The sequence below is a fragment of the Orcinus orca genome, chromosome 15, assembly GCF_937001465.1.
Source record: "Orcinus orca chromosome 15, mOrcOrc1.1, whole genome shotgun sequence".
Taxonomy (NCBI): Eukaryota; Metazoa; Chordata; class Mammalia; order Artiodactyla; family Delphinidae; genus Orcinus; species Orcinus orca.
In genome coordinates, this window is record NC_064573.1 from 4,539,666 (window position 1) to 4,565,938 (window position 26,273).

The following is a 26,273-nucleotide window of genomic DNA, read 5'->3' on the forward strand; positions in this document are numbered from 1 at the left end:
CACCCAACTTAGAGCGTGCACGTGTCCTACCGTGCACAAGTACCCCAACTCACAGAGGGGGAAACATGAGACAAACTAGATTACTAAAAACCATGCAACGTTGGGCTTCCCTGGTGGTGCAGTGGTTGAGAGTCCGCCTGCCGATGCAGGGGACGCGGGTTCGTGCCCCGGTCCGGGAAGATCCCACATGCCGCGGAGCGGCTGGGCCCGTGAGCCATGGCCGCTGAGCCTACGCGTCCGGAGCCTCTGCCCCACAACGGGAGAGGCCGCAACAGTGAGAGGCCCACGTACCGCAAAAAGAAAAAACAGAAAAACAACAAATAAAAAACATGCAACGCGTACACCTATCTATGATAATTTTGGAGAGTGTATCACTTGGTTCCCTATATTTCTCAAATATTTTCAAGTGTTTCTCAAGTCAGATTCCAAAATATGTGGCAGGAAGCTGCTTCTGACATCTTTCTGTTAGTTTCAATTTTATTTCACAGACTTTTTACAGTTATACAACATGAAAAAGCATTAAATACCTCTATTTTCTTATTTACGTGGTGTAAAATTTTTAATAACAAAAATTTCTTATCATAAAAGATGATGTTAAGTACAGCAGAAACACCGCTCATGATCAGCAATTCAATGATTTAACATAAGGTGTGCTCTATTTCATGATTTTTCACTGTACAAGAAAACCTCTAATTCAGTTTGTCTAAATGCAACAACTACCCAGTTGCCTTCACTTTTATGAGCTACACTCCTTCCTGTTTTATTCGAAATAGACTCTGGAAGAGGGCTGTGAAGATCAGAGCCTTCATGTGCATTTTTCCACATCCGTAAGGAAACACGTGGTTGCTTGTTCTTTTAATTGTCTTAAGATCGATTATCTTCAATGACAATAGTTCTTCTAGAATATGGTTCAAGTTCTACAAATATATATTGAAATTCATATTCGCCACTTTCTGGGTTCTGGAAAAAAATAATGAGTATCAAGGTGCTGCCCTGCTCTTTGGCACTTTACATTGAGTCTGCGTTCAAGAAACCCCATCCCCACACGATCTCACCTCTTTCACTTCAAGATGCACAGTTCCTTGCTTCCCGGGCTCGGAGCCCTGGATGTAGAATTTCACACGCATGTGTTTCAGCCCATCTTTTACGTATTCAATAAAACTGTCAAGACAATGAAAACACACAAGCCTGAATTCCTCCCACTTAAACATCACCCCAAGCTCTCAAATCCAAGCCGCCTGCAGTACCTGACGTGCTGCCTTCTGCCACGTCTCGTCATCTCCCCATAGCCTTTAAGGGGCTCGCCGAAGACACTTAGCACCTGCAAAGTAAGGTGACGCTTCCTCAGTCAGGGCTACTTTTTTTAAGCTTCCTAGGGAAATATTTTCTGACAAACTGAGTGGTTTATTTTAGAAAAAAAAAAAAAAGCCTGGGACTCTTTCAAAATGATATCTCCAATGATAAGAAAACTGGGAAAAGAGTTATTATGCAAAAATCATCCCATAATTAACACTCAAACTCTTCATGCACAGAGAATGAAATAGGTAACTTTATGGTGTTACTTGTAGTTTCAGAACAGTTAGGCTGAAGTGGAGCTGTTTCCACTCCCCTTTTACAAAAAGAAACACGATGTAACAAAGTGTTCAAATATTTAAATGTCTGAACATTTTTAGTGAAATTTACCCAATGGGGTCTAATACTAAAAGCTATGAGATCAAAATAATTTTTTAGTTATTAAATACACAAATAAAAACAAGTAATGATTTATTTAAAACAAACCAGATCTAGAGGTAGGAATCCATTATTCCCAATGGGAGAACTCACAATGAAGTGTAAATGTAATTTTTACTGAATTTAAAATGCAAATACTTCGGAACCTTTTCAAAAAAACAGAAATGTGATATCAAACTAAAACAAATATTGCTTCAACTCTGGAAATTTTTCTTATTTGGTCTGTTGGGCATCTTCAGTATCAAAATTTTCAGGCACATATAGAGACTAATATGTAAGATGAGACATATTTAAGAACTGTGTAGCTGAAACGATTGTTCAAATAATTTAATAGATTAAACATGTCTGTATCAAAACATAAGTATTTTCTATTTCTCAACCAAGCAAAGTGCCTGGCAAACAATAGGCCCCTAATAAATCCTAACAAAATCGAACTGTTGAAGTTTAATTATTCTTCATAGAGCTCTTTTAGGCGGCAAATTAAGTTATGACCTTAATAATACCTCGCTCTCTGTGTTTATTCTGTGAAGTTCTGTTTTGTTCAAAATGCTGAAGATCTATGAAAGACCGAGTTTGTGAATAACACAGCAACTCTTCCTCTCTTCTTAGAGATGCGCCCTGACATGTAATTATGCTACTGCTCGTGTTTATTTCTGGACCCTGTAAAGGGTTTCTTGTCAGGGGTAATTAGGACCCCCAATAACTCTAATGGGAACCTCCTTTACTCCCTGCTGAGTTTCAACTTACTCAGAGGGACACCTCCCCCTCTGCCTTCTCCTCCACAGTTCTCAGACTGCCCTGAGTCCAGGAAAAAGAAAGATGCCAGAGGCCTTAGCTCCTGCCGTTTGCACCCTGACAAGATTAGAGACACTCATGGAGCATTTGGAGGTGGTGCCCCAGGGAAACCCAGGGCAGGGCATGGATGCTGAGAGGATCTGCGGGTTCCAAAGCTTCCCCTCCCCAGGGGCCTCACGGCTGTTTCTCTGACATTTACTCCCTGGTCTGTGTGAGAAGCAGCCCTGATATTTATGATGCCACCTGCCACTTTCTTTCAAAGTACAAGAATTAAGATGTCAATGAGTAAGATGTTTCAGTGCCAACGTTTTCCACCCAGGAGTAAAATCTGGCACTGCACAGGCTACACGCACTTTCTCTCTGTGACTGGAAAGCCTTATGAAAAGCTTCCTCTGGACGGGATCCTTAAAAGAATGGAGGTGGCTTTTCCACATCTGCATCCTCCAGGGCGTGGCTCAGGCAGGCTGTGCTTAAGAGCCTAAGTGTGGAATCACCCAAACTGGGATTGAGGTTCTGGCTCTCCCTCTTACCGGTTCAGTCATCTTAGTGGAGTTACTTAATCTCTTTAAATATCAGTTTCCTTCTGCAAACAGGATAATAGTAGCACCCAACACAAGTGGTTCTTGTGAGACTCAATAAAGACGATGTGCTCCAACACTGAGCAGAGTGCTTGGTGCATAATGTGCTCTCAATAAGCATCAACAGTTACTATTATGATCACAAGATCATGAATCAGGGTTTTAAAAAGACTAGTGAGTTTAATACTCTGGTATATTCTAAACATTTATTATTGATGACAACTAGTACAACAACTCTCTTGTACCCTTAGGATGGAAACACCGCCGCATGGACCTTTGGGTGCTACTCGTAATCACAGCATTTCAAGTACAGAACAAAGAGCTAATAACGTAATCACAATCCAACCACTACGGTTTTATTATTATATAAATCCACTAGTCTCAGAACTAGCACGTGACCTCTGCCTGCCCCTCCCACCACCACATTCCTCTCCCTGATCAGAGTCTGTGTAACGCAATCTTGAGGACTAACCTCGGGATTTAATCTGCATTTTTCTAGGGCTTTCCCATATATTTTATTAGGACTGGATGAAGAAAAGAGTTCTCTGAAGATCGTGTAAAACAAGCCACCTGAAAATCAAAGAAAAAGCTCAAGCAAAGCGAGAGCGAGACAAATGGAAAATGAGAAAGATATTCAGGGCTTTTATACTTGCTGTGTTTCCAACCTGTAATGGTGATTCCAATAAGCACCACTATTAAATAGGTAAAGTCTCTTCCAGCTTCTCTCACTGTAAAGAGAAAACACCGCTGGTTACATGTGTGCCGGACGCCAGCAGGGATGCTTCTGGCTTCAGGATCTCTAGCAGGTGAGACGTGGGCTCAGGACCTAATGAGGGGGTCGGTACATGTTCTGGAGCAGCTATTGTCAAATCTCTGTGAATCAGGACCGCCTGAAGAAACTTTCTGAAAGAACCGCGGCAGGATTCTGGGAGCAGGGCTTAGGAATCGAATCTTTACTTTAGGTAGCGTTATGATTTTAATGCCCCCTTATTGTCTAAGATGAGGAAACCCTTTGAACAAGTGATCCAGTCCCTCTGAGTGGAAACAACAGTCCTTGATTAGGCACCACTGGATACGGTCTGCTGTTCACACAGTAAGAGACCTGTTGGCTTTGTCAGCTGCAGTCAAAATGGGCCTCGACCCTCAACAGTCAGTGACCTTCCCAGCCTGCCACCCTGCTGGCTGTGAAACAACAAAACAGAACTGAATTTAGAACAGGACTTTGCTTGGCCAGGCAGATTTGTCAATCGAACTGCTTTAGAAAATGAAGAACCCGCACAGATACTGCACTTTCTTTTTTTTTTTTAAATAACCCATCTCATTCTATTCTCTACCGAGGTCACAAAACACACTTAATGAGCAGTAACTGCCCGCTGTGAGCCCGGCGGCACGCTGAGAACACGGCACCCCGCGCTGGTCAGGAGCCGCGACGTTCCCTGTGACCCAGATCAGGCCTTTGCCCCAACACCTTTGCTCCCGATCCTGCCCAGCACACTCACCGCTGCTTCGCTTAGGCTCTCAGGAAGGCTCTTCCCCGTTTATTCAACCACAAACATCGACTGTATGTACTACATGCAAAGCCCGCACCGAGTATCACTCAGCCCGCGCGTTCTCGAAGTTTAAGCATCATGTTATTCTTCAGCAGAAGCTGCTCATCGTCTACCTTCCTCTTCTTGACCCTTTCAGACCGTATACTTTCACACAGAACCCCTCCTGCCATCTGTCTCTGCAATGAGGGGTGTTGTGGTGACCACCCACGTGCTTCCCGCAGGACCGAGGCTCCCGTCACCCCCGGTGCGGGGAGCTGACATGGCTTCTGGCTGGCAGAATCCCTGCATCCAAGGCCCTGGCCCTCCCCACACCCAGTGCCTGGCTGGTGCCCAAGCCCCACACCTTGAGATGAGAGGACTGCAAGGGCCAGCCCAGCCCCCGAGCTCCTGCAGGACCGGCGGAGGCCCTATCGCAAACGCCCCATGCTTCAGCTTCTCCCTCAGCCCAGCCCAGCCTCCCCACGGGAGGCCCCCAAACCTCCTGCCCACAGACCCCACTGAGTCTGCTTCCCTGGAATTCGCCCTACGACGGGACTACAGGAGTGGTCCTAGGAAGCAGCTCCAAACTGGGATTTTGGAGCTGGATCACTGGCCACCGGCTGGCCTCGAGGACTTGTCCCTGGTGGCAGGAGGAGCTGAGGCCCGGCAGGGAGTGGTCGCACAACTGCCGCGGCTCTCACCGCTGGTGGCCTGGAGCACCGGTGGGAGGGAGTGCACTGATGGGTGTTGCGTTTTGGGAATTTAGGGGGAATAAGCAATTATAAGGACTCGGACTGGATGGCTGTGGTAGCGGGCTGCCAATGCGCTGGAGAAAGGTAGTGAGAGGACGAGGTAACTGATCACCAATGAAGGTCAAGTGTGAAAGTCAGACGCCTCCTCCACAGCAAAACAGGAGACTCCTTTGTTGCACCCAGAGGGCAGAAAAAGCTGAGGACCAGGCCCAGGGCAAAAGAGTAGCAGAGAGGCTGGACTCTCACCCCACCAGGTCTCTTGTGCCAAGGCCAAGGTCGTGACTTGGGAAGAGAGGGAGCCTGCAGCTTGGCAAGGGGGTATCAAGGCTGACGCACTCCAGAATCTTGAGTCCGCAGGTTCTCCTGAACCCTCTGGCGTGAAGCAGCAGCTCATGCCTCCCAGTTAAAGGCTAGCTCTTCTTCCTCCTTGAGGACCTGGCGGGGGCTTCCATCTAGCGAGACATGTGCTCTGGCCAGGTTACAACATAACTGGGAGGAAAGAGGAAACGGGCCATCCCCAAAGGGGCTGGAAGCCCCACCAGCAGAGCCAGCTGTATCCTAACGGCAGCGTGAAGGGTCACAGAATACAGAACTGGACAAGTGAGAGGAGATCAACAGGGGCAGTACTCTCCTCTGAGCAAAAACTCAAGTCTGACAAGCAGCCTGGGAGCTGGTGCATGACTACGTTCGCTCTTGCAAAGATGAGCGTGATCCACATTAAGTGAAGTAAAAATGACAGAACTGCCATGGCAAACTATGGGCACGCTACAGTGGGTATAATACACCGAGGGCAAAATCCACCAGCCGACTGTCCTGTAGGAGGGCCTGGAAAACACTTCACATCGTTACAGAACAAAGCGCCCTGACGCCATGGGGACGGCCGTGGCATTGAAGCCAGGTGGGAGCAACCATGATAATGAACGGCTCAATTTCTGGACGTGAATCAGTCTTCAGACCTGGAATCCATTTACTGAAGGAAGACCAGCCTCTATACTGAGCAAGTATATGTGATTCCCCTCGTCCTTCACCTGAGCCCTACGGCCATTCACTTGGTGACTGTATGCTGGAAAAGGGGGACACCCAAACACTTCAAGGTCTGCTGGACAGAGTCTGAGCTGACATCAATACCCCAAGGAGTCATTATGGTCCCTCTGTTATGTACGTATGGTGGCTGTATAATAAAGAGCCTGGCTTGTAAAAGGTTCACAGCTGGGCCATGGACTTACATGGCAGTCATTTCCCTGATTCCCAACGTATAACTGGAATGGACATTCTCAGTAATTGGCAACAACAGTCCCTACTTTAGTTCCCTTGAGGCAGATTAAAAGCTACCATAATGGGTAAAGTCCAATGAAAGCCTGTGAAACTGCCTCTTACTGACCAAAATAGTAAATCAAAAGCAGTATCACATCTAAGGGGGAATGCCAGAGGCAGTGCTATTCTGAAAGACTAAAGATACAGGAGTGGTTGTCCTGGATATCAGAAAACTGAGACTGGAAAAATCTGCATTCAATTTTTAGTTGTGTGAAATTGGGGAAATATGCCTTATACATACTAATGAGTACTAATGTCTGTCTGAAACAGTAAATTTGAGGCTCAAATGAGATGAACTAACATCTGGGAAATCTACTTGTTTATTATAAAGTTCTAAACAATGGTTAAGTTTTATATAGCTGTCACCAAACTAAGAAAAGTTGAGAAAAATTTTATAGACATAATTCAGCAAAGTTATATCAAAACCAACTTTCAAATCTGAGTTCAGATCTGTGAAGAAAATTGTGGGCCTGTATTCTCTGGTTCTAAACTGTGTTTAACGGTTCTACCTTTTAATTTGTGTGAACTGTTTATTCTTAGCACTGAACTTGTGTAAAAGGGCACTGGCAGCCCTCATCACGTTTGCTGAAAGACTGACCGTTACAGGGACTTCCCTTTTACCTTTCTGTGACGTTGAGATGGCGGTTTTCCCGCTCTGACTTCTGTGCACAGACACTTGTTTGCTGCCGTCCTCCTTCGCTCTCTGCGGGCTCTGTCCTTGCGTCCAGATGGTTTTCTGGGTGACTCCCAAAAGACACCTAGGTCGCACCGTTCTCTTCTGCTCTTGCGGCTCCCATCTCCAATTGGGCTCAGTCTTCAAGCACGCTTTGTTAAGTACAAAGTGTGCCAAAAACAACCGCTCCCCCGAGGACCTGTGCAGCTTCTCCGTACACCGTACAGCTCGTAGGAAAGTACAAATCATGTTCCCGGAAAGCCGCTCCGCTTAGGGAAGATGCCAGCTGTGACGAGTAAACCTTCACTACCCACCACACACCCAGCCGGACGCGGACTCCAATCCTCCCGTTCACACCGATAATTCTGGCTCCAGCAACGTAAATCAAGATAAAGTCTCCCGAAAAGAGTTGATGTCCTCCTTCCCTTCGGCCCTCTTTTTACTGGAATTAAAGTGATTTGATTACTTTCTATGCTGACATTCACCCCATCCCCGTCAGGCCTTTGCAAAGCAACCGGGGAAACCCCTAGGAGTCCTGGGAATAGTAGTTTGAGGGCGTCACTTCTCCCAGAGTTGCCGCAGCGGGGAAGGCACAAGGACCACATCTCCCACAGTGCAAGGCGACCAAGCGCGCGCTGACCTCTCGCCGCCTCCCAGACTCCCCTGCGCGGGCCCCTGCGCACGCGCCGCAGTCCCTGGCGCGACAAGAAGGCGGGGCCGTGTCGGTGGTGGCGGGGTTTGTGCCCCTGGCGCTAATTCAAATAGAACTTGCAAAAGTCAATTTAGCAATTATAAACTGCTTGTTCCTGCGACCCCTAGAGAGCCCCCTATAAACAGAAATTCTCGTTCTGATTGTCGCTATCATATTCCTTATGGGCAGATGATGTAGCCTTTGCGTTTGTTCTTCCTAAGGAAACCAGACAGGAAACCGTGCAAACTACCCCAGAGCCAGCAGGTGGGAAGGGACAATGCCACCACAAAGTCCACGCGGCCGCCTGGCATCCTCGGCGTCAGCACGTCGGGCGTGCGTAGAAGCCGGGCCCCGGAAGTTTCTAGAACCGCCCCTGGAGCCCGTGGAAAAGCGGCACTGTCCTCGGCCCTGCCCCGCTTCTGCGCACGCGCATGGGGCGCGCGTTGGCGTAGGGTGGGCGTGGCCCGGGGCGGTGCGACGGCCGGAAGGAGGAGCGCGCCGAGCAGCATATGCGCTGGGTCTCCATGGCGACCGGACGCGGCCGGCAACTGCAACCGCCCTGGCGCAGCTTCATGGCGCGGACCCCGCCACTCGGCGGCGACGGCTCGGCCCGCGGGAGAGCGGGGAAGGCAGCCGGGGGCTCGGGGTTCAGGTGACTCTCGGGGGGCGCGCGCCCGGGGAGCCCCTGCGAGGAAAGCCCCTCACTCCCCCGCCTCCCTTTCCCTTTATTTTCGTTGGTTCCGCCGTGGCGGGTCGCTCGCCGCTCCTTTTAGCGCGGGAAAGCTCTGGAAGGACGGCGGGAGGAAGCCTCTAAAACTTGGAAGCGTGGGGTTACCCCAAGTCACGATACAAGTAGAGGAGCTTCCCGGGAGTATTCTTTCCTCCGTTCGGTTAGTGGGCCCTGCGGGGAACGGCGGCGTGCGAGCCCCGCGACCCTGAGGAGCCCTCGCGGTGAACCGCCGCGTGAACGCGCTCACCTGCGGGGGCTGGTGCGCAACTCCGCGCTCCACCCGCGGCTCGCTGGCAGGGTCCCCTCCAGAACGCGTTCCCAAAGTTGCTTCCTAATTCTAGGACCGGGAGTCACCTTTTGTCTTTTTTATGACTTTATAACTTAGAGAAGTAGATTCTTCTTATCAAACATTATCGGTTTTCTCTCCCGCTCCCAGTTCACGAACGGAGGACTCAACCCCTAACCAGGTAACTCTGTTAGGCAGGTTGGTCTGGGAGCTGCACCTCCGACGTCAAGGCCTGGTCTGAGTTTCTAAGCAAACCTGGAGGGATGCCTTCTAGACAGTTACCCCTTGGTGCTCTACCTCTAATCCTCTAATGCCGTCTTCATGCCCAAGCGCGGGGGCGTGGGGCGTTCTTTGTTCTGGTGTTTGGAGGCTCGTCTAGGTTCCATTTCTCTTGGGGTACCATGGGCCTGAAGGGTGGTCCTCTTCCACAGTGAGAGAAGGCAACTTCGAGGAGTGAGCTGGGGAAGGAGCGGGTAGTGGAGCCGGCAGCTGCTTTCCAAAAGGAACTTCAGCTTAACTCCAAGGATAATGGCTCACTTCTCAAAGCGAGTGATCCAGTTTGTCAGAAATATCCACGTGCTGTCGTGATGCCTTGTTAAATGCCTCTTTCTTTTATCGTGAGCTGGTCCCAGCTCTGCACGCATCATCCCAGTTAGATTACCAAGTGGAGGGATAATGCTAAGGACTGTTTGCATTCTTGAGGACTATCTTTTTCCTTGTAGGTATTCTCCATTTATAGATATAAAAAGTCAGGCATAATATGCCTTCTAGCAAACCAGATGCCTATGTTTAAGCATAGAAAAGTATTCTGTTACTTACCAGCTCAACTAATTAAGGTATATTTTTAACCCTTAATCTCCAGGACTATGTCCTCTGTCCATCCTGGGATCTGCTAACCCTACTTACACTGGTTTCAGAAGCAGGGCCCTCTCCCTTGGTATTACGGTAATAGTTGGTTCTTGAAAATAGCTGTAATGCTAGACATATCACAAGCCTCGTGACAAAATGGTGACAATGCCTGCAAAACTTCTATTATGTAGGAGAGAAAGACAGGAATTTAAAATAGGAAGCTTGAACTTTACATTAATTTGCCACTATTACTAAAAGTAGTCTTTATATATAATGTGCTTTTAGTGGAAGCGAAATGACTGTTATATGATGAATCTTTTATCACTTTGAAAGTTGAGTGAACTTTTTGTTGAAATGATGTAATTAGAATGCCTGTAATTATGCCTGGCTTGGGAGTCAGCACCTCAACCTGTGATTTGGTGAGATGTAAGTTCTTTTTGGTAAAGAAAAGTCAGCTCCTAAGAATGATTATGGTCTACGTAGGTGGTTATTTTTAATGTCTCAGTGCAGAAGAATTAGTTTTTAACAAGGAATCACACAAAATGTGTGATATGTGTCAACCTTTTTAACCCAAAATGTGAATTTGTATAAATAAATACCTTAAACTGTAAGAAATATAGCAGAAAGCATATCAAGTTGGCTTAATTTCTACTTGGTCTAATTTCTTTGATTTGTCAGATATTAAAAATCAGGCCCAGAAAGTAGGTTTTTAAAATACCAAACTTAATTCAAAGCAATCAGGTAAAGTTTGTCACTTGAAAAAAGGCGGTTTTAAACTAAATGTCATCTTACTAATTATATCAGCTAAATGTGTACTTAACTTTGTAGACGTACAGAGCTTTTTGCCGAAATCTTGGCTTCTATACACCGGTGCCGAATAGAAATAGAGAGACAGAATTTAGGAGGAAAGAAAAAAAGTGGCTTTATTTCTTTGCCAGGCGAAGAGGGAGCACAGGGGGCTAGCGCCTCCGAAAACTGTGACCCCCTTCCAGAGGGTAGTGAGAAGTTTTATAGTAATGGTTTAAAGAGGGCGTAATCAGCTTGTGGACATTGTTCTGATTGGTTGGTGGTGAGGTAAGTGGGAGTCGGCATCATCAACCTGGTTCCAACTGGTCTGGTGTCTCGGTGGGTACTTGTGGGCAGCATGCCTTTGTTAATGGTTGACTTCTCCCACCTGGAGGACGTTTTAGCATCTGCAGAACAGCTCAAAGATGTGTGTACCCATTGATGGGGCACCAGGACCTTGCCCCAAGGCTGAACTAGTGTTTTCCTTGGCTTTTTCTCCCTTGTCTTGTATCCCCTCCGTTCCCTAATTAGCAACTGTTTGAATCTGCCGGTTGGAACTCAGGGAAGGTCAAGGAGGCTGGATGAAGGCTATTTCCTATAATCAAAGAAATGGGGGGCACAGAAAGGCTTTGTGTCCAGGAGCCCCACAGGGCCCTGCTAGGGATCAAGCTCCATGAGCACATGCATGGAACTTACTGATTGTTAATTGTGTGGCCCCTAAAAATGTGCAGTTAGTTTATTTTATGGAGAAATGGAGATGTGCTTTCAATGGTACCAGAATCCATACTGATAAGATGTATAGTAACTATAGTAACACGGTGGAAGGAGCGCTGGAGGACAGTCAGGAGGGGAGGGCCCTGGGGCTCTTGACCTCTAGCTTGGGACCTTGAAGAAGTCAGTGTTGGCTGCCTCGTTAGAGACTTAGTCTTCTGCTCTAGAAAGGAGGGACTCAGGAGATCTATTTTAATTATGGAAAAACAAAACAGCAACAAATAGGCTGTACTTTTCGAACAGATAGGAGCCAGTGGGCAGGGGGCGCCTTCCTGACCTGGAAAATTAATGTAACAGCTTTGGGGGAAAATGTTAAATAACTGGTGAGTCATATAATACATTTTTATGATAAGATATCAAGTAGAATGCAATATTTGCATTAACTTCTAATATTAAATAAGAGACTTCAAAGAAGTTTTGTGCTTTCTGCAGGCTGTACTCCAAGATTTCGGGGGGCCTGGTACCCAGAATGCTGTGTAGGCCTTTGAAAACCACGGCTCCAGCCTAAAGGATGGTGCTGTGAAACTGTGCTCCCAAACTTTCTTGTATATGGGCTCTCAGTTTTAAAGCAACAAAACCCCCACAATTCATTACATTTTCAGTATATTAAGAAACATTAGAAAGTACATGGTGTTCTGTCCCTTCAATCTTCCAGCCCCCGTTTAAAAACTACCACCTGTAATTCCATAGTCTTGTGAATCGGATGTATTACCGGTTAATACCTTGTTATCTTCCCTCGAAGATCGTTTTTCTTTGTAGGTATGTGTTTACATTTTCCCTTAAGAGAGAAATACAAAAATAAGATTATGTAGTACATACTGATATAGCCTTTTTCAGTTGATGTTATTAATTTAGCAGATATTGATCGAATGCCTTCTGCATGCTGGGCATGTTGTGGGTGCTGAGGAATCAGCAGGGAACAAAACTCGTGCAAAAGACCTGCCAGCATGGTGCTTACACCCCAATGACAGCAAACAAGGTAGACAAGCAAAATGAGTGGTGTCGGATGGCGGTAGGTGCTGGGGGGGCATTGTGTGTGTGTGTGTGTGTGTGTGTGCGCGCGTGCACGCGCGCGGGATATGGATTGGAGTTTTTAGAGAGCATGGCTAGAAGATCTCAGGGAGACAGTGACATTTGAATGGCGGCCTGTATCCAGGAGGTGAGGGAGCTGGCCGTGCAGACATCTGGGAGATGTCACGAACTTGTTTTTGTGCAAACACTTCCACCTGTATTGAAACTGTCCCTTTTTATTGGCTGATCGTGGCTCACTTTACAGAGGTCGTGGGATTTAACTGATGTCTATACAGTTTCTGGTACTTTTCCAGGTGCAGACAGCTTTGAGATGGACATTCCTGAGTGAAGTCTTTGGGCTCATTTTTTTGCCTTGGGTTATATTTCTAGATGTGAGATTCTTGGCTTAAAAAAACCTGTGCCTTTTAAGGACTTGGCTGTCCATAGTGTTTGCACCAATCTGTGGTCCCAGCAGTGAAGGAGAATGCCTGTTTGTCTGCAGCGGAGCTGCCCTTGTCCTTATCATTTATTTGGTCTTTGCTAACTTGCTAGATTGAAACTGATCAATAGATTGTATTGATTTACTTTTCTTCAGTTCCCTTGGAAAGGTTTAGGGTAATAGTTTTGATTTTTTTTTTTGCATCTTTTGATTGAGGAAATACATAATGGCAAAAAGCTGTTATCAATTTACTGATGCTTCTAGACAAATTTATATTTGATCAACCACAGCAGTGTTCATTTAAGTTAAAAAATAGTGTATCAGGGAGAGTCCTTCATCAGTCTTCATCAGTGTGTGTCTAGACTCTTAGACTTCTCGGCATGACCCTTCACACTTGTAGTGGTCTAAGGGTCACCACCTGGGGGACTCTGGGTAGATATTGTTATTATTTGATGGACGGGTAAAAGAAATTCCTTTTGTTTAAAGCCTAAGTGTCAGAAACCTTTGTCTCCTGCAGATATTTTCGTTGAATCTGTAACACAGGTCATATAGAGTTTGCAGGATTAGTTAACCACTTAAAATAAGGAATGCTTTTAAATCATTTAAAAATACTTAAAAAAATTGTGTATCATGTTGAATAGTGCCCCCATCTCCCCCCGCAAATTCATGTCCACCCAGAACCTCAGGATGTGACTTTATTTGGAAATAGGGTCTCTGCAGATGTAATTAGTTAAGATGAGGTCATGCTGGATTAGGGTGGGTCCTAAATTGAATGTGACTGCTGTTCTATAGGAAGACACACACACAAAGAGGGAAGATGGCTTTGTAAGGAGAGAGCAGAGATTAGAGTTAGTTAGCTTAGCTGCCATGAGCTAAGAAACACCAAGGATTGTCAGCAACCATCAGAAGCTGGAAGAGGCAAGGAAGGATTCTGTCCCATAGTCTTGGGAGGGAGCATGGCCCTCCCAGCACCTTGATTTTGGGCATTTGGCCCCTAGGTCTGGGAGACAATAAGCCACCTAGTTTAAGGTACTTTGTTAAGGCAGCCCTAGGAAATTAATACAATTAGGAAATTGTAGTTTACCTCTGATTACTGTTAGAGCCAGGGCGATGGACTTAAAGCTTTTCTACTGTGGAAATGTTTGCTGAAACAACAGAAGTATAAAATTACAGCACAGGCGGAGTTCTCTGGTCAAAGGGGGAGAGGGCGTTGCAAAGCTCTCCAGATTAGCATTTCTCCTTGCCCTTTCCCTACTGCTCTGCATCTGGCTAGGAAGTCAGATAAGATGAAGAGCGCCTGAGTGCCTTTTGCTGAAGCTGGGATGGAGAGGCGTGGGGAGCAGCAGGATCTGGAATGGTTTCCCGTTTTCAGCCTCTCCTGGGTTGAGGTGGCAGCGTGCAGAGGATATCTCATGTTTATTGAGGGCTTACTGTGTGCCAGCCATTATGCTTGTTTCTGAAGAGAAAAATCTGTTAAGGGAAGAGAAGCTCATCCTCTGGCTGGTCAGAATCACCTGGGGCATCGTCAGGCGACTTGAGCGCTTGCTGACGCGTACATCTTGGCGTGTCCATCTCCGTGGCAGGCACCAGGCTACTCCGAGTCCATGGGTGATACACTCCCCGTGCCTCCTAAGAGCAGGTTATGCTTGGGGTTGAGGGCCACCCTCTGTTCAGATCTGTCCGTGTGGATTTCATGCTTCCACTTCCAGAGAGACTGTTGCCCTTACTTCCAAGTTCTTAGGCCCCCCTCCTTTTGCCCCCAATCATTGCCTATATCCTTTTTGAGTGATAGTCTAAATATATCCAGGAAGTCATCTTGGTGGGAAAAATGGGGTAGGGGAGTGGTAAAACCCTTGGTGAACAAAGGACGTCCTCAGAGCCGTAGCGCTGGCGAACTAAGCATACAGATACACGCACTCTAGATTTTAGTCACTTCTGAAATAGCATGCTGGCCGGGAGGTGGGGCAGTTATCGGTGTGTGTATTGGGGAGGGGGTAAAAAGGAAGCTTCCAGATCTTCCCAGGAGAAGTCGTGTGCCCACCAGGAGCGCTCTCTGTGCACTGCTGCCTAGAAGTGGGAAACTGAGCTTGGTGACTTTCTGGGCATTTCAGATCCCTGCCCAGCTGCTGTTGAGTACTGCTGGTCTTGAGGACTGATTTTAATAAAAATTTATTTTGGGAGGTTCTGAAAAGGACTAACTGCATAAAATGTTAGATCTCATTAAGTCTTAAAAGCCATTGACTATAAGATTCACTATTATTTTACGTTTATTATTTACCACTAAAATAAAAAGAATGCCAATTAAAACGTGTTCCATTGAATGTGAGATGTAAAGGGTAAGCGAGTTTGAGGATGAGTGTGTGGTCCTCCTGTGGCTGCGACTGCCAGAGCTGGAACCAGCCGTTATTCCTCAAAGGTCGGCAAACTCGGAGACTGTGGTGGCAGCTCTGGTTCACAAATTTACATTTTTTTACTCTGTGGATGTTATCTTTATTAGGTTTCTGTTGTGTTATTGGAACTGGACAGCTGATGCATTTTATCTATTCCCTTTTTATTTCCATTCAGTACACTTTATAGCAGCTCTTTGATATGCTGACAGCCTATAATAAAACACGTCAGTCAGACTGAGTCCAGTTTTCAGGTTTACTCAGGACGCTGAATGTCTCACCATCCTCCCTGCTGCCCTCCCTCCCTCCCTCCCTTGTTGTAGATGAAGTTTCATAGTGAGTAGTCTTTGGAGTTTATGAATCCTTTATGTTTTGTAGAGGGGAATGGACAGGCGCCTTTATACTTTGTATTTTCCATGTTTGTTTTCAGAACCGGGCGAGGTGTCAGGCTGGTCGTGGGCTGCGCCTCTCTGGGTCACCGTGCCCGGCTGGATAAGCCCTGTGGGAAATCCTGCACCGGCTGCTCTGTCTCTCTGGACGGGTAAGGAGCAGAGGTGGTCTGCTGCTCTGGGGGTGCTGCATATACCGGGTTGCTCTTTTTATTTTATTTTATTTTTTATTTATGGCTGTGTTGGGTCTTCGTTTTTGTGCCAGGGCTTTCTCTAGTTGCAGCAAGCGGGGGCCACTCTTCATCGCGGTACGCGGGCCTCTCACTATTGCGGCCTCTCTTGTTGTGGAGCACAGGCTCCAGACGTGCAGGCTCAGTAATTGTGGCTCACGGGGCTAGTTGCACCGTGGCATGTGGGATCTTCCCAGACCAGGGCTCGAACCAGTGTCCCCTGCATTGGCAGACAGACTCTCAACCACTGCGCCACCAGGGAAGCCCATGGGGTTGCTCTTTTGAGCTCTCTAAGAATAGAACTGTGTCGGAAGAATGCACAACACGGAGAGGATGATTATGAGTCATCGGCCTGTCATTATTAGACTAGTTTCATGAAGCTAAACTTCTAAAAGTGACAAGTAAATTTAGTTTTCCTTTTTAAAAAAGGTTCTTCAGAATTATTCACTTCCCATTTGATAAAGACCCTTGAAAAACGAGAAAGAAGATTAAAGTGTGTTCTTCTGAAATCTTACGAGATCTCTGACTTTTTTAGCTTTCATGATTTTGGGAGCCTCTTTTGCTATGGCAGGTTCTGTACTGTGACCCTCAGCAGCAAGATCTGTAGAAACTTTTAAAAAAATGTATTATTTGAGATTGAAGCTGAAATGCTGTGGATTTGTACTGTACTGATGTTTGTGGAGCACCAGCTGTACGCTCAGTGTTGTGTGGAGTCCTGGAAGCTTGGCGCTGCTGTAGCGTCTTACAGTGCAGGGCGGGGGGTGCACCTGGTCTACGCATTTACAACGTAAATTGCCTGACTTCAAGTTTTGGGCTTTTAATACCATGTCATAACTAGCTCAGGTAACAGTGTACATACTTTTACTATGATTTTGAAAAGAAAGAAAAGGACAAAAAAGAAAGATTTAATTAAGGACATTGATTTAAACTTTGTGTACTCTGGGAATAGAATCTGTCATATGATAACCTGATAGGACAAGTAGGACAGATACGCATCCAGCTGGTCCCTCTAATCAATATCCGAGGACCTTCTCTGTACCAGGTGCTATGCTTGGAGGAGAATGCAGGTGGCGAGCCGCTCACACGTGTTCTCATGAGGCTTACGGTCTTGTGGGGGGAACACAGATTAAAACAAGGAATAGATTATAAATTGGGGTATGTGCTCTCAAGAAAACAAATGGACTCCATAATCCAGATTAGTGGGCTAGGATGGTCAGGAAAGACTTTGCTGAGGAGCTGACATTTAAGCTGAGAACTGAAAACTGAGATGAAAGGGCTTGGAGAAGAGCATCTAGAGGGGAAGCCAGGTGGGCAGAGAGGGGGCCTGGACCTGCTGCAGGAGCAGGGTCGGTGGGCAAGGGGGAGGGGCCCAGAGGCCATGGGGAGGAGTCTGGACCTTATTCACGGTGTGGGATTTTTTAAATAAATTTATTCTTTTATTTATCTTATTTTTGGCTGCGTTGGGTCTTCGTTGCTGTGCGCGGGCTTTCTCTAGTTGTGGCGAGCAGGGCCTACTCTTTGTTGAGGTGCATGGGCTTCTCATTGCGGTGGCTTCTCTTGTTGCAGAGCACGGGCTCTAGGCACGTGGGCTCAAGTAGTTGTGGTGCTCGGGCTTAGTAGTTGCGTCTCGAGGGCTCTGGAGCGCAGGCTTAGTAGTCATGGCTCATGGGCTTAGTTGCTCCACGGCATGTGGGATCCGGGATCTTCCCGGACCAGGGCTCGATCCCGTGTCCCCTGCACTGGCAGGTGGCTTCTTAACCACCGCACCACCAGGGAAGTCCATGATGTGGGATTTTAAGCACGGAGGTGTGATGCCATTTGATTTCTCACATTACCTTGTTTACCTGTCTCCCTTGTCTAGGAGGAGGGGAGATGGAGAGACACTGGCCAAGTTGAGGTACATTTGGGGCATAAGTGACATGACTCGTTTATGAACTAGACGTGGGTGTTTGGGGAAACAGACCTGAGGCGGGAATCCCAGACTGTTGGCTTGAGCGGTGTGTCCGTGGAGGTGCTGCCTGTGGGGTTGGAGAGTGCTGGGGGTGGGAGGCAGAGTGACAGCTGGGCACTGGACACAGGCAGCGAGGATGCCGGTGGTGCCGGGGAGAGTGTGGAGGTGGCAGTGGAGGGGCCTCAGGGCTGAGCTCAGAGGGCCCGGGACGTTTTGAACCACCGGGGAGCAGGAAAGACCAGCGAGGTCCCAGAAAGGGAGGGGGGTGGCATGTGACCCGGGAGAGGGGCTGGCTGCTAGAACAGGGGTGGCTGGTTCAGCGGTGCTGGGCGCGGGTCCGCCTCTGCAGCTGTTCCAGGCCAGTGGCGGGCAATGGGCTGCACTTTATTTCGCATGTAGTGTGTGTATATTTCACACCGAATGTAGAAAGCCAAAAGGAAGTGGGAGGCAGGGTGGTGGAGGCAGCAGGTGTGGACAGAAGCTTGGCAGCGAGAGGAGATGGGGGACGAGGAGAGCACTGTCTCGGTGCACTTTCGGGGGAGGGTTTTCGGAGGCTGATACGGATGTTGGGGAAGAGCAGCGGCCGGAGGGGAGGCAGGGCTGAAAGGGCTGGGTCCCTGGACACACACGGGCCTGGGCACCTGAGCGTGGGTCCGCACGCGGCTCCGCAGGGCTTGGGCTTTCTCTGTGGGAACAGGGAGCAAGGACAGCGTGAGTGGGGATTGCAGAGGGTGCTCAGTGTGGACCGTGAATTCCCACACCCTGAGAACGAGCATGCACAAGTTACATTTTCTCGGGGAGGTTTTCTTTGACTGTCCTGCCCCTCGCCTTCCTCTGTCCCTTTCTCTCTCCCGTTCCCCCCGCCACCGAGTACAATCTCCTGTAGCTGTTTTTTCATTTTTCCTTTCGCCTGAGGTTCAAAAGTGCCCATTCCTGACTTCTAACACCAGTCATGCTTTCTAGGCGTTTCAGATTCTTACAGTGTTTTGTAAAATTCTAAGATCATAGAAATAGATGGGAGATTAAGGATGCATCTCAACATCCTATTTATTTGGGCAGATGAATGAAATGAAAAGGACACTTCAGAGAACTTTCCGGGGCCTGGCGTCTCCTTGAAGCCCCAGAGGAAGCATCACAGGGGTGAGGTCTAGCGGGAGGAGGGTGCGGGTGTCGCCTGGGCTGGGGGAGAACAAGCTGACGTATCCTATTCCGCTCGTATGTTTTGGAAGCGGGGGTGGTTGTGTTTTTCTTATTAATACGGGCAGACCTCGTTTCACTGCACTTCACTTGATCGTGCTCTGCAGATACTGCGTTTTTTACCAGCTGGTTTGTGGCCACCCTGTGTCAGCATGTCTGTCAGCACCAGTTTCTGACAGCATGTGCTCACCTCTTGTCTCTGTGTCACATTTTGGTAATTCTCACAATATTTCCAACTTTTTTTATTATCACTATATTACAGCAATCTGTGATCAGTGATCTTTGATGTTACTGCTACGATTCACTGAAAACTCAGGTGATGGTTAGCATTTTTTAGCAATAAAGTATTTTTTTAATAAAGTACGTACATTGTTTTCTTAGGCATAATGCTATGCACACTTAATAGACTATAGTGTGGTGTAAGCATAACTTTTTATATGCACCAGGAAATCAAAAAATTCCTGTGACTCGCTTTATTGTGGTGGGTCTAGAACCAAACCCACCTGCAGTAATATCTGAGGTCTGCCTGTAGCCACGAGTGCGTCCTCTGTCTTTCATTTCCATTTCCAGTGTGAAAACCTGATTAAAAATACCAAGGAAATTAGCTGTTTGTACCCTTGGGTCTCTGCATTGGTTTAAGTCATGAGAATTGTAACAAGCAGAGCGTATCAATTGAGAAATGATTGAAGACGAGGGTGCAGTGTGCCTCTTGTGCAGGAAGCGTCTGTTTGTTGCCTTCCATTTGGAGATGCACAGCCAGTTGTTTTCTGGATGTTTCTCTGATTCCTCCCTCTCTCAGTTTGCCTTCAGAAATCCTGCTGAAGATCTTGTCCTACTTGGATGCGGTGGCCCTGCTGCGCGCCGGATGTGTGAACAGGCGCTTTTATCACCTGGCCAATGACAAGTAAGGAGAAAAACCAAATCTCTCTGTCGTGTTTGATGGTGTTTTGATGGAAGTCGTGAAAACTAGTAGGAGCTTTTAAACCATTTTTTAGAATTTAAAAGAATTTCAAGAGTACTTTTATACATGAGTAGAAATATGTCTAATGTGTGATATTTTCAAAGGCTTGCATTTCTCTGCATCTCTTTGCATGAACTGAAAAAGGTGAAGCTTGTTGCTGGTGTAACTGTTGGAGAAAGTGGCTTTTGGTCTGCTGTCCGGGAGGGTTTGCTGTCCCCGAGGCAGGCAGACTTACCCACACAGTCTGCAGCAGCAATGTGGAGCCTGCCCCTGCCTAACCCCAGCCTGGGCCTTGCAGAGCAGACCCTAAAGAAAGACAAGGAAGGGGCTTCCTTAGGTATGTGTGGGGAGAACCGAAACTGGCCGGCCATGGAACTTGCTTGGTGGGGAAGCGTAAAGCAGGCGGGATAGGAGAGAACATGCGCTCAGGGAGCCTTTGCCCTGGAAGCAGGAGGCCAGTGGAGCATCCCTGGGCTAGCGGAGATCTATGAAAAGAGGGATGAAACCCCTTCTTTTGTTTTGTCGCTATGATCTTTGTCTGCAGCTCAGAAGTTTATCTTGGGAGCGAGAGGGTGGAATCCTGCAAACTTCTGGTGAGGTTTGTGGTGTCTTGGCTTTGAGGTCCCTCTGTCCTTGAACATCAAAAGATCAGACAGATACTGATCCCACATGGAACCCCCGTATCAACCAGGGAAAAGAGCAAGATAAGGGGGAATGCAGATTTCACTGGTGGTTTAATAGGGTGAGGAAACGGAGAGTAACAGATGGAGGGCTGTGATATTGTTGAATGTTGGAACGCAGTGAGCAGGAAACATCTGTACAGTGGTTCTCAGATGCCGGTCCATGGAGTGGCTGCATTAGAAAAGCTGGGAGAGTTCAAAAAAATATTTGGATCCCCGGGATGTACATTTCTGCAGATTTTAACTCTGTGTTCTAGAATCTGTGTTTAAAATTTCTCCAGGTTGTACTAACAAACAGCCAAGTTCTCATAATAAGAAGGGGACACGTATTATTCTCTGGTTGGGCAGGGCGATTTTCTTATCTCTTAATTTAAAAAGATATTTCCTGTATTAGAGAATACACGTCTGTGTCAGTATACACGCAGTGTCAATTCCTGAAATAGTTCTAGAATGAATGTAGGGCAAGTTTTGTGTGTCTCTTTCTTAAAGACCCTTAGTAAGAGATGAAGACATTCACTAAAGCAAAGTGCAGTGAGGCATTTTTCAAGGAAGGGGTCAACTAAATGTTGAAAACTGTAGCTTTTTTGCAGGTTCTTAACCTTACTCAAGGATAGAACTCAGACTATTTAGATAAACTAATAAATTATAAGTTTCTTAGTCTCTATCGCCTCTATCCAAGACCCACACGGGGCGGGCACCGGACCTCTCAGTGCATGCGTGGGCTCAGCTCTAGTGAGAGTCTCTGCATACTTGCCCATCCCACTTGCTTGGAAGTAGCTGTCCTCTGAAAAGCTGAACTTCTTAGGAAGTTAGCCTTCATAAGGTTTGTTTCCTTTTTTGCAGGAGAATCTTAATTGTGTCAGTTGAATTGTATTTTCTTACAAATTTCTTTATTTTATTTATTTTTGGCTGCGTTCAGTCTTCATTGCTGCGTGTGGGCTTTCTCTAGTTGTGGAGAGCCGGGGCTACTCTTCGTTGCTGTGCGTGGGCTTCTTATAGTGGTGGCTTCTGTTGCGGAGCACAGGCTCTAGAGCGCAGGCTCAGTAGTTGTGGCACACGGGTTTAGTTGCTCTGTGGCCTGTGGGATTCCCAGACCAGGGCTCAAACCCGTGTCCCCTGCATTGGCAAGCAGATTCTTAACCACTGCGCCACCAGGAAGTCCCTGAATTGTATTTTTAAGAGTGTGCTTTCATAGCCAGACTTCATAAAAGGATGTATTAACAACTGGATAGGTAAACGATGAATGTTTCTGGAAAGTTTGTGGTACTTTCTAAGCATTGTCTGAGGAGAGGACAGGAGCCCTGCTGTAGCCGATTACACTGCTGACTTTCCGGAGACCCGCTGCAAGGGTGGGGTCTCCCTGGCGCCCTGCCGTTTCGGTGGCGCTGCCTCCCTGCCCTGCGTAGGGCAGCCCTTGGCCTGAGCAGCAGTCTCTGCGTGGGGTAATAGGGAGGCCTACATCGGGCTGGATCTGGATCGTCACGTGGGGGGTTATTTTCCAGCCCTCTGGGAAACACTGTTTATCAAAACATTAAACTGGCCCTATGTCCTGAACAACCTGACGGAAGTTCTTCTGTGCTTGACTGATAGTCAGATTAGACAAATATGCTCTTGTCCTTAGATCTGCTTTAGCTTTTTAACAAGGTGGAGCATTTTGTGATCAAGAAATGAATGTATTTGGGGTTGGGGACTGTCAGAAGCATCCTAAACTTGAACTTTGTGTTTTATAAAGAATCAAGGGGAACAATATATGTAATATTTTAATTCCGTAAGACGTTTTCATTCTCTTGAGGCTCCCCTGACCGTGAATTAAGTGAGATAATGTGTGTGAAAATGGTTCATCACAGGAGTGTTAGGATGGTTACTGTAACCAACCGAGGGTGTGGAGTCGAATTCCAGCGTTGTGGCTGATTGGCTCTCTGAATGTGGATACAGTTGTTTGAACCCATTTCTTTGCGCTGTTGAAGCGGCAGTGACATTCAGGGGTTGAGGCTGCGTGGATTCAGTGGCAGTTCTGTCACTTACGTACAGATCTGGCCTAGGGCACTTTGCATCTGGGCCTCAGTCACATCATCGGTTCAGTGGGGACAGTAGTAGTTGCAGCTTCATGGGTTTGCTGGGGGGATGAAGTGAGTTAATGCATATGAAGTGCTGAAGCAGCGCTCAACACCTGGTGCTCAAAAACGTGAACTGTCACTGTTAGTTGTCATTAATCATCTTTATTTCTTTCCTCTTTGTGCAAGCAGTCCATGTTCATTGTTGAAAAATTAAAATATAGAAAGGAAAAAGAACATACAATTACAAACATGTCAGTTACTGTTGACATGTCTCTGTGTGTGTATATATCTGTGTCTATCTATCTATCTATCTAAAACTCCTTTCTGCTCTTTTCAGAAACATTTATGCATTTAAGATAGGGAATCATATTGTATACACTTCCTGCTTTTTTCTATAATTGATCTTCTCTTCAATTACTGGTGTAAGACGGCAGTTCTTATTAGGGATGGTACCAAATAATATGAGATCACTCACTGTAACTCAGCCCTGGGAAGCAAGCTTTTCCTGTTAGTATGTGTTTCTAGGGTTGGTGAATCTAAAACGCTTACCTCACACTACAGTTCAGTTTAACATATGAACAACTGTAAGTGTTCAGCTTGACTTGTTCATGGAAATAGACTATTTAAAAATGATTGCATGTCTCTAATTTAATACATTCCAATTACAAGTGCATTACAGTGTCTCTTAGACAGTTAACATATTTCCTCTCTTCCCCCAGCTTTATTTGGATCAGAATCTACTCAACTGCCTTTTCACCTAAACGATCTAATTGGAAAGTTAATTCAGTAGAGAAGACAGCCGTGTCTATGAACTCACTGTCAGCTGCGGATAAAGAAGCTGGATATTGGAAGAAAGAATATATTACAAAACAAATAGCGTCTGTAAAAGCAGCTCTAGCTCGGGTTCTCAAACCTCTCCACCCTTGCACAGGCCTCCCAGTTAAGACCAAAGAGGCCCTCAGGTAGGCAGGCGTGGCTTCTTGCGGGTGGGCGTGTGGTGGTCGTGAGAGGGCCGTTAAACACTGAGATGCACCATCACCTTAAAGAAGAAGGGTGGTGTAAGTTCCAAGTATTGTGTATATGGGACCGATGTGTGGTTTGTATTGTGAGGGACTGTTGGATATTTTGTGCTTTTGTGTATCTATAAAATACATAGTATTTTCCTATTCGTATATTTGGATCAGAGGTTTTATGAAAAGCAGAAGCAGCCTGGTCGTCAGCTGTAGTAAAGCAGGAGATTCATTCAAGGCATCCCTCCATGGGCAGAGCCCTTCGTGTTCTTTATCTGTGTATCACCAGTTCCTGGAACAGAGCAGCTGTTCCGTCAGTGTTTGTTAGGTGAGGAGATAAGTCCTAAGAGAGAACTGTTGTGACTTGAAAATTTATGTCGAGCGTGTTCTAGGAACTTTGGCTTTGGCCTTTAGGGTACCAGGTGCTTTAGAGTTGACATGTGATAGACTGCAGTTCTTTTGTTTTTTGTGTTTTTTTTGCTGCTAGGCAGACATTTTTGTTTGCTTTTCTTTCTTCAGAATATCTGGTTTAGGTTGGGTAATTATATTGAAAGAAAATAGTGGAAAAGAACACATCCTGGAGCACGTTGATCTTTCCTTCAATGATTCATCAGTCACGGCCATGTGGTATGGCAAAGACTGGCCACGTCTTGTCACACTGTCGACCTTAGATTTGTGTGGGGTGACGCCAGTGTTTCTGAACCGGTCTCAAACCCCCATGAAAAATGGGTAAGTACTAATCAGCAGAACCTCTGGGTGAGGACTTCGTATATGTAAGTGCCAGTTGGCCTTCCTTTTGTCATTAAAAAATACCAGTGGTGTATATACCTTGATTGCATCTTAAAGCCTTCCCTTCATTCTGGATCACTGTCATATAGGAAAAGCAGGGGTTTCTCACACTGATGACAGCCTGAGCTTAGGCTCCTCATACCTTGGTTATCTATAACTTAGGGAATGATATTCTCATAATAATTTCCCGGATGACAGATGGCCGGCCTTTGGAAGTTTTTAGTTTTAACCATGTTAACACAAAGATATATAAAGCTATTATATTTTCCTTCTTTAGTAAGGGATACAGTAATCATAGTTTAAACACTAGATCATAAAGTCATTAATTTTTTTTATGTGCTTCTGTGTTGAACTTGGCTAGATTTGCAGTCTTGTGCAGGTGACTTTTCTGTGCCTCTCTTTTCTCGTATGTAAAATGGGGTGATGACAGTCGTGATGTAGGGTTCAGCATGCGTGGCTGCTGTGAAGAAGAGCGAAACACTTCATCATCAAATGCATAAATCAGATGCGTGTGTGTCGTATTGCTGATGCTTACTGAGTACTTATTATTATTCTGTCATGAGATGGCTTTGCCCTGGGTTCATACTCATTACCAGGCTTTTGCTTTTCCCAAGAACTCTCCCATGCTCACTTTTCTCACCACTAGTCGTTTTCTTCCAAAAGCTGGACTGTGGCACACATAGCACCCTGACCTCCTGACATAAAATGTATGGAAACGCGAAGGTAGCTGCCTTCTCCTTCTCCAGTGTTGGTTTCCTGCCCCCGGCTGCCTCCTTCCCTCTTTCAGGCCCCTGTGACCTTGCAGGGCATCTGCGGGCGTTGTTCTTACCGCCTTGTGAGCTGCAGCCCCACCGCGGGCTTCTCTCCCAGCCCTTGCCATGGAAGGTGTCGAGATCTCGCTTTAGGGTCTGCATCTCCACAGAAGAACCACCTTCTTTCCCGGTTCCCCTGCGTACAGACACATTTGAATGGTACCTTTATTTGCATAAATCTCTGAAATTCTATATGGTATCATGACGGACCCCAGAATTTTTCTAATGCGGTCTTTAGGTTTTGTGCACCATGAAATTATATTTGGAGAATGAGTCTGCACCCTCTGTACTAGTTTGAACACTATGTTATTTGATATCATGAGATATGGTTTACAGGGCTTAGGACAGAATTGTTGACATCAATTAAATGATCATGAACGTTCATAAATGGATAGTGTTGAATTGTAAAGCTCAGTTAAAGATACTGTGTTCCTGAAATTGTCATCCAGGTCAGGAATACTAGATACTGCACAGTGACAGAAATGCCAAAATTCATTGGGAAAATTCATTTTATTTAATTTATATACATTAAAACTCAATGGACTTCAGACCGCACTTGATAAACAGTGGTGAACAAACCCTGAAAGTGTTTTTCAGGAATCTCTTTTGATTGGCACTTTTATCGCAAGTTTGTGAGCAGATGCTTTCGTCGTGCGGAAACAAGTCCTCGTGCGCGTCTGTGTGACAGCAGAGGAGAGACTCACTGATTCTGATTTGGGTCTTTCTTGTTTCCTCCGTGAGACTTTTTTTTTTAAAACAGTGAAAGCCTTATCTATGTAATTTGCAGTTTGTGTGTCCCTGTCATATGTGCCTTCCCGGTCGGACACTTTACGCTGTCACTGTGGCCAGCGTTTTCCATTCTGCAGGTGATGCCC

The 26,273-nt window shown here is 46.4% G+C and overlaps 2 protein-coding genes across 2 annotated transcripts in view; one reads left to right on the plus strand and one right to left on the minus strand.

Annotated features, from left to right (window-relative positions):
• Positions 1 to 459: 459 nt before the first annotated feature.
• TIMM21 (translocase of inner mitochondrial membrane 21) lies at positions 460 to 7,903 on the minus strand. The gene is made up of 6 exons (XM_004280007.4): positions 7,321 to 7,903; positions 3,770 to 3,832; positions 3,577 to 3,674; positions 1,248 to 1,321; positions 1,056 to 1,161; positions 460 to 960 (listed from the first exon to the last, which is right to left on the minus strand). The coding sequence occupies exons 1-6, from the start codon at positions 7,619 to 7,621 to the stop codon at positions 865 to 867; spliced, it is 738 nt and encodes a 245-aa protein (XP_004280055.2). The 5' UTR covers positions 7,622 to 7,903; the 3' UTR covers positions 460 to 864.
• Positions 7,904 to 8,587: 684 nt separating this feature from the next.
• The window catches only part of FBXO15 (F-box protein 15), a 39,964-nt gene continuing 22,278 nt past the window's right edge, over positions 8,588 to 26,273 (plus strand). Inside the window, 5 exon segments of the mRNA XM_049698136.1 lie at positions 8,588 to 8,715; positions 15,753 to 15,863; positions 19,889 to 19,993; positions 23,507 to 23,749; positions 24,317 to 24,526. Coding sequence (XP_049554093.1) covers positions 8,588 to 8,715; positions 15,753 to 15,863; positions 19,889 to 19,993; positions 23,507 to 23,749; positions 24,317 to 24,526 — 797 coding nt within the window.

Excerpts from the sequence above, each read along its gene's own strand:
- TIMM21 (XM_004280007.4), bottom strand. The coding sequence starts at position 7,621 with ATGATTTGTACTTTCCTACGAGCTGTACGGTGTACGGAGAAGCTGCAC. Across the intron at positions 3,675-3,769 it reads TATTGGAATCACCATTACAG|GTGGCTTGTTTTACACGATC; the intron begins GTTGGAAACACA and ends TTTGATTTTCAG. Across the intron at positions 961-1,055 it reads TGCATCTTGAAGTGAAAGAG|AACCCAGAAAGTGGCGAATA; the intron begins GTGAGATCGTGT and ends ATTTTTTTCCAG.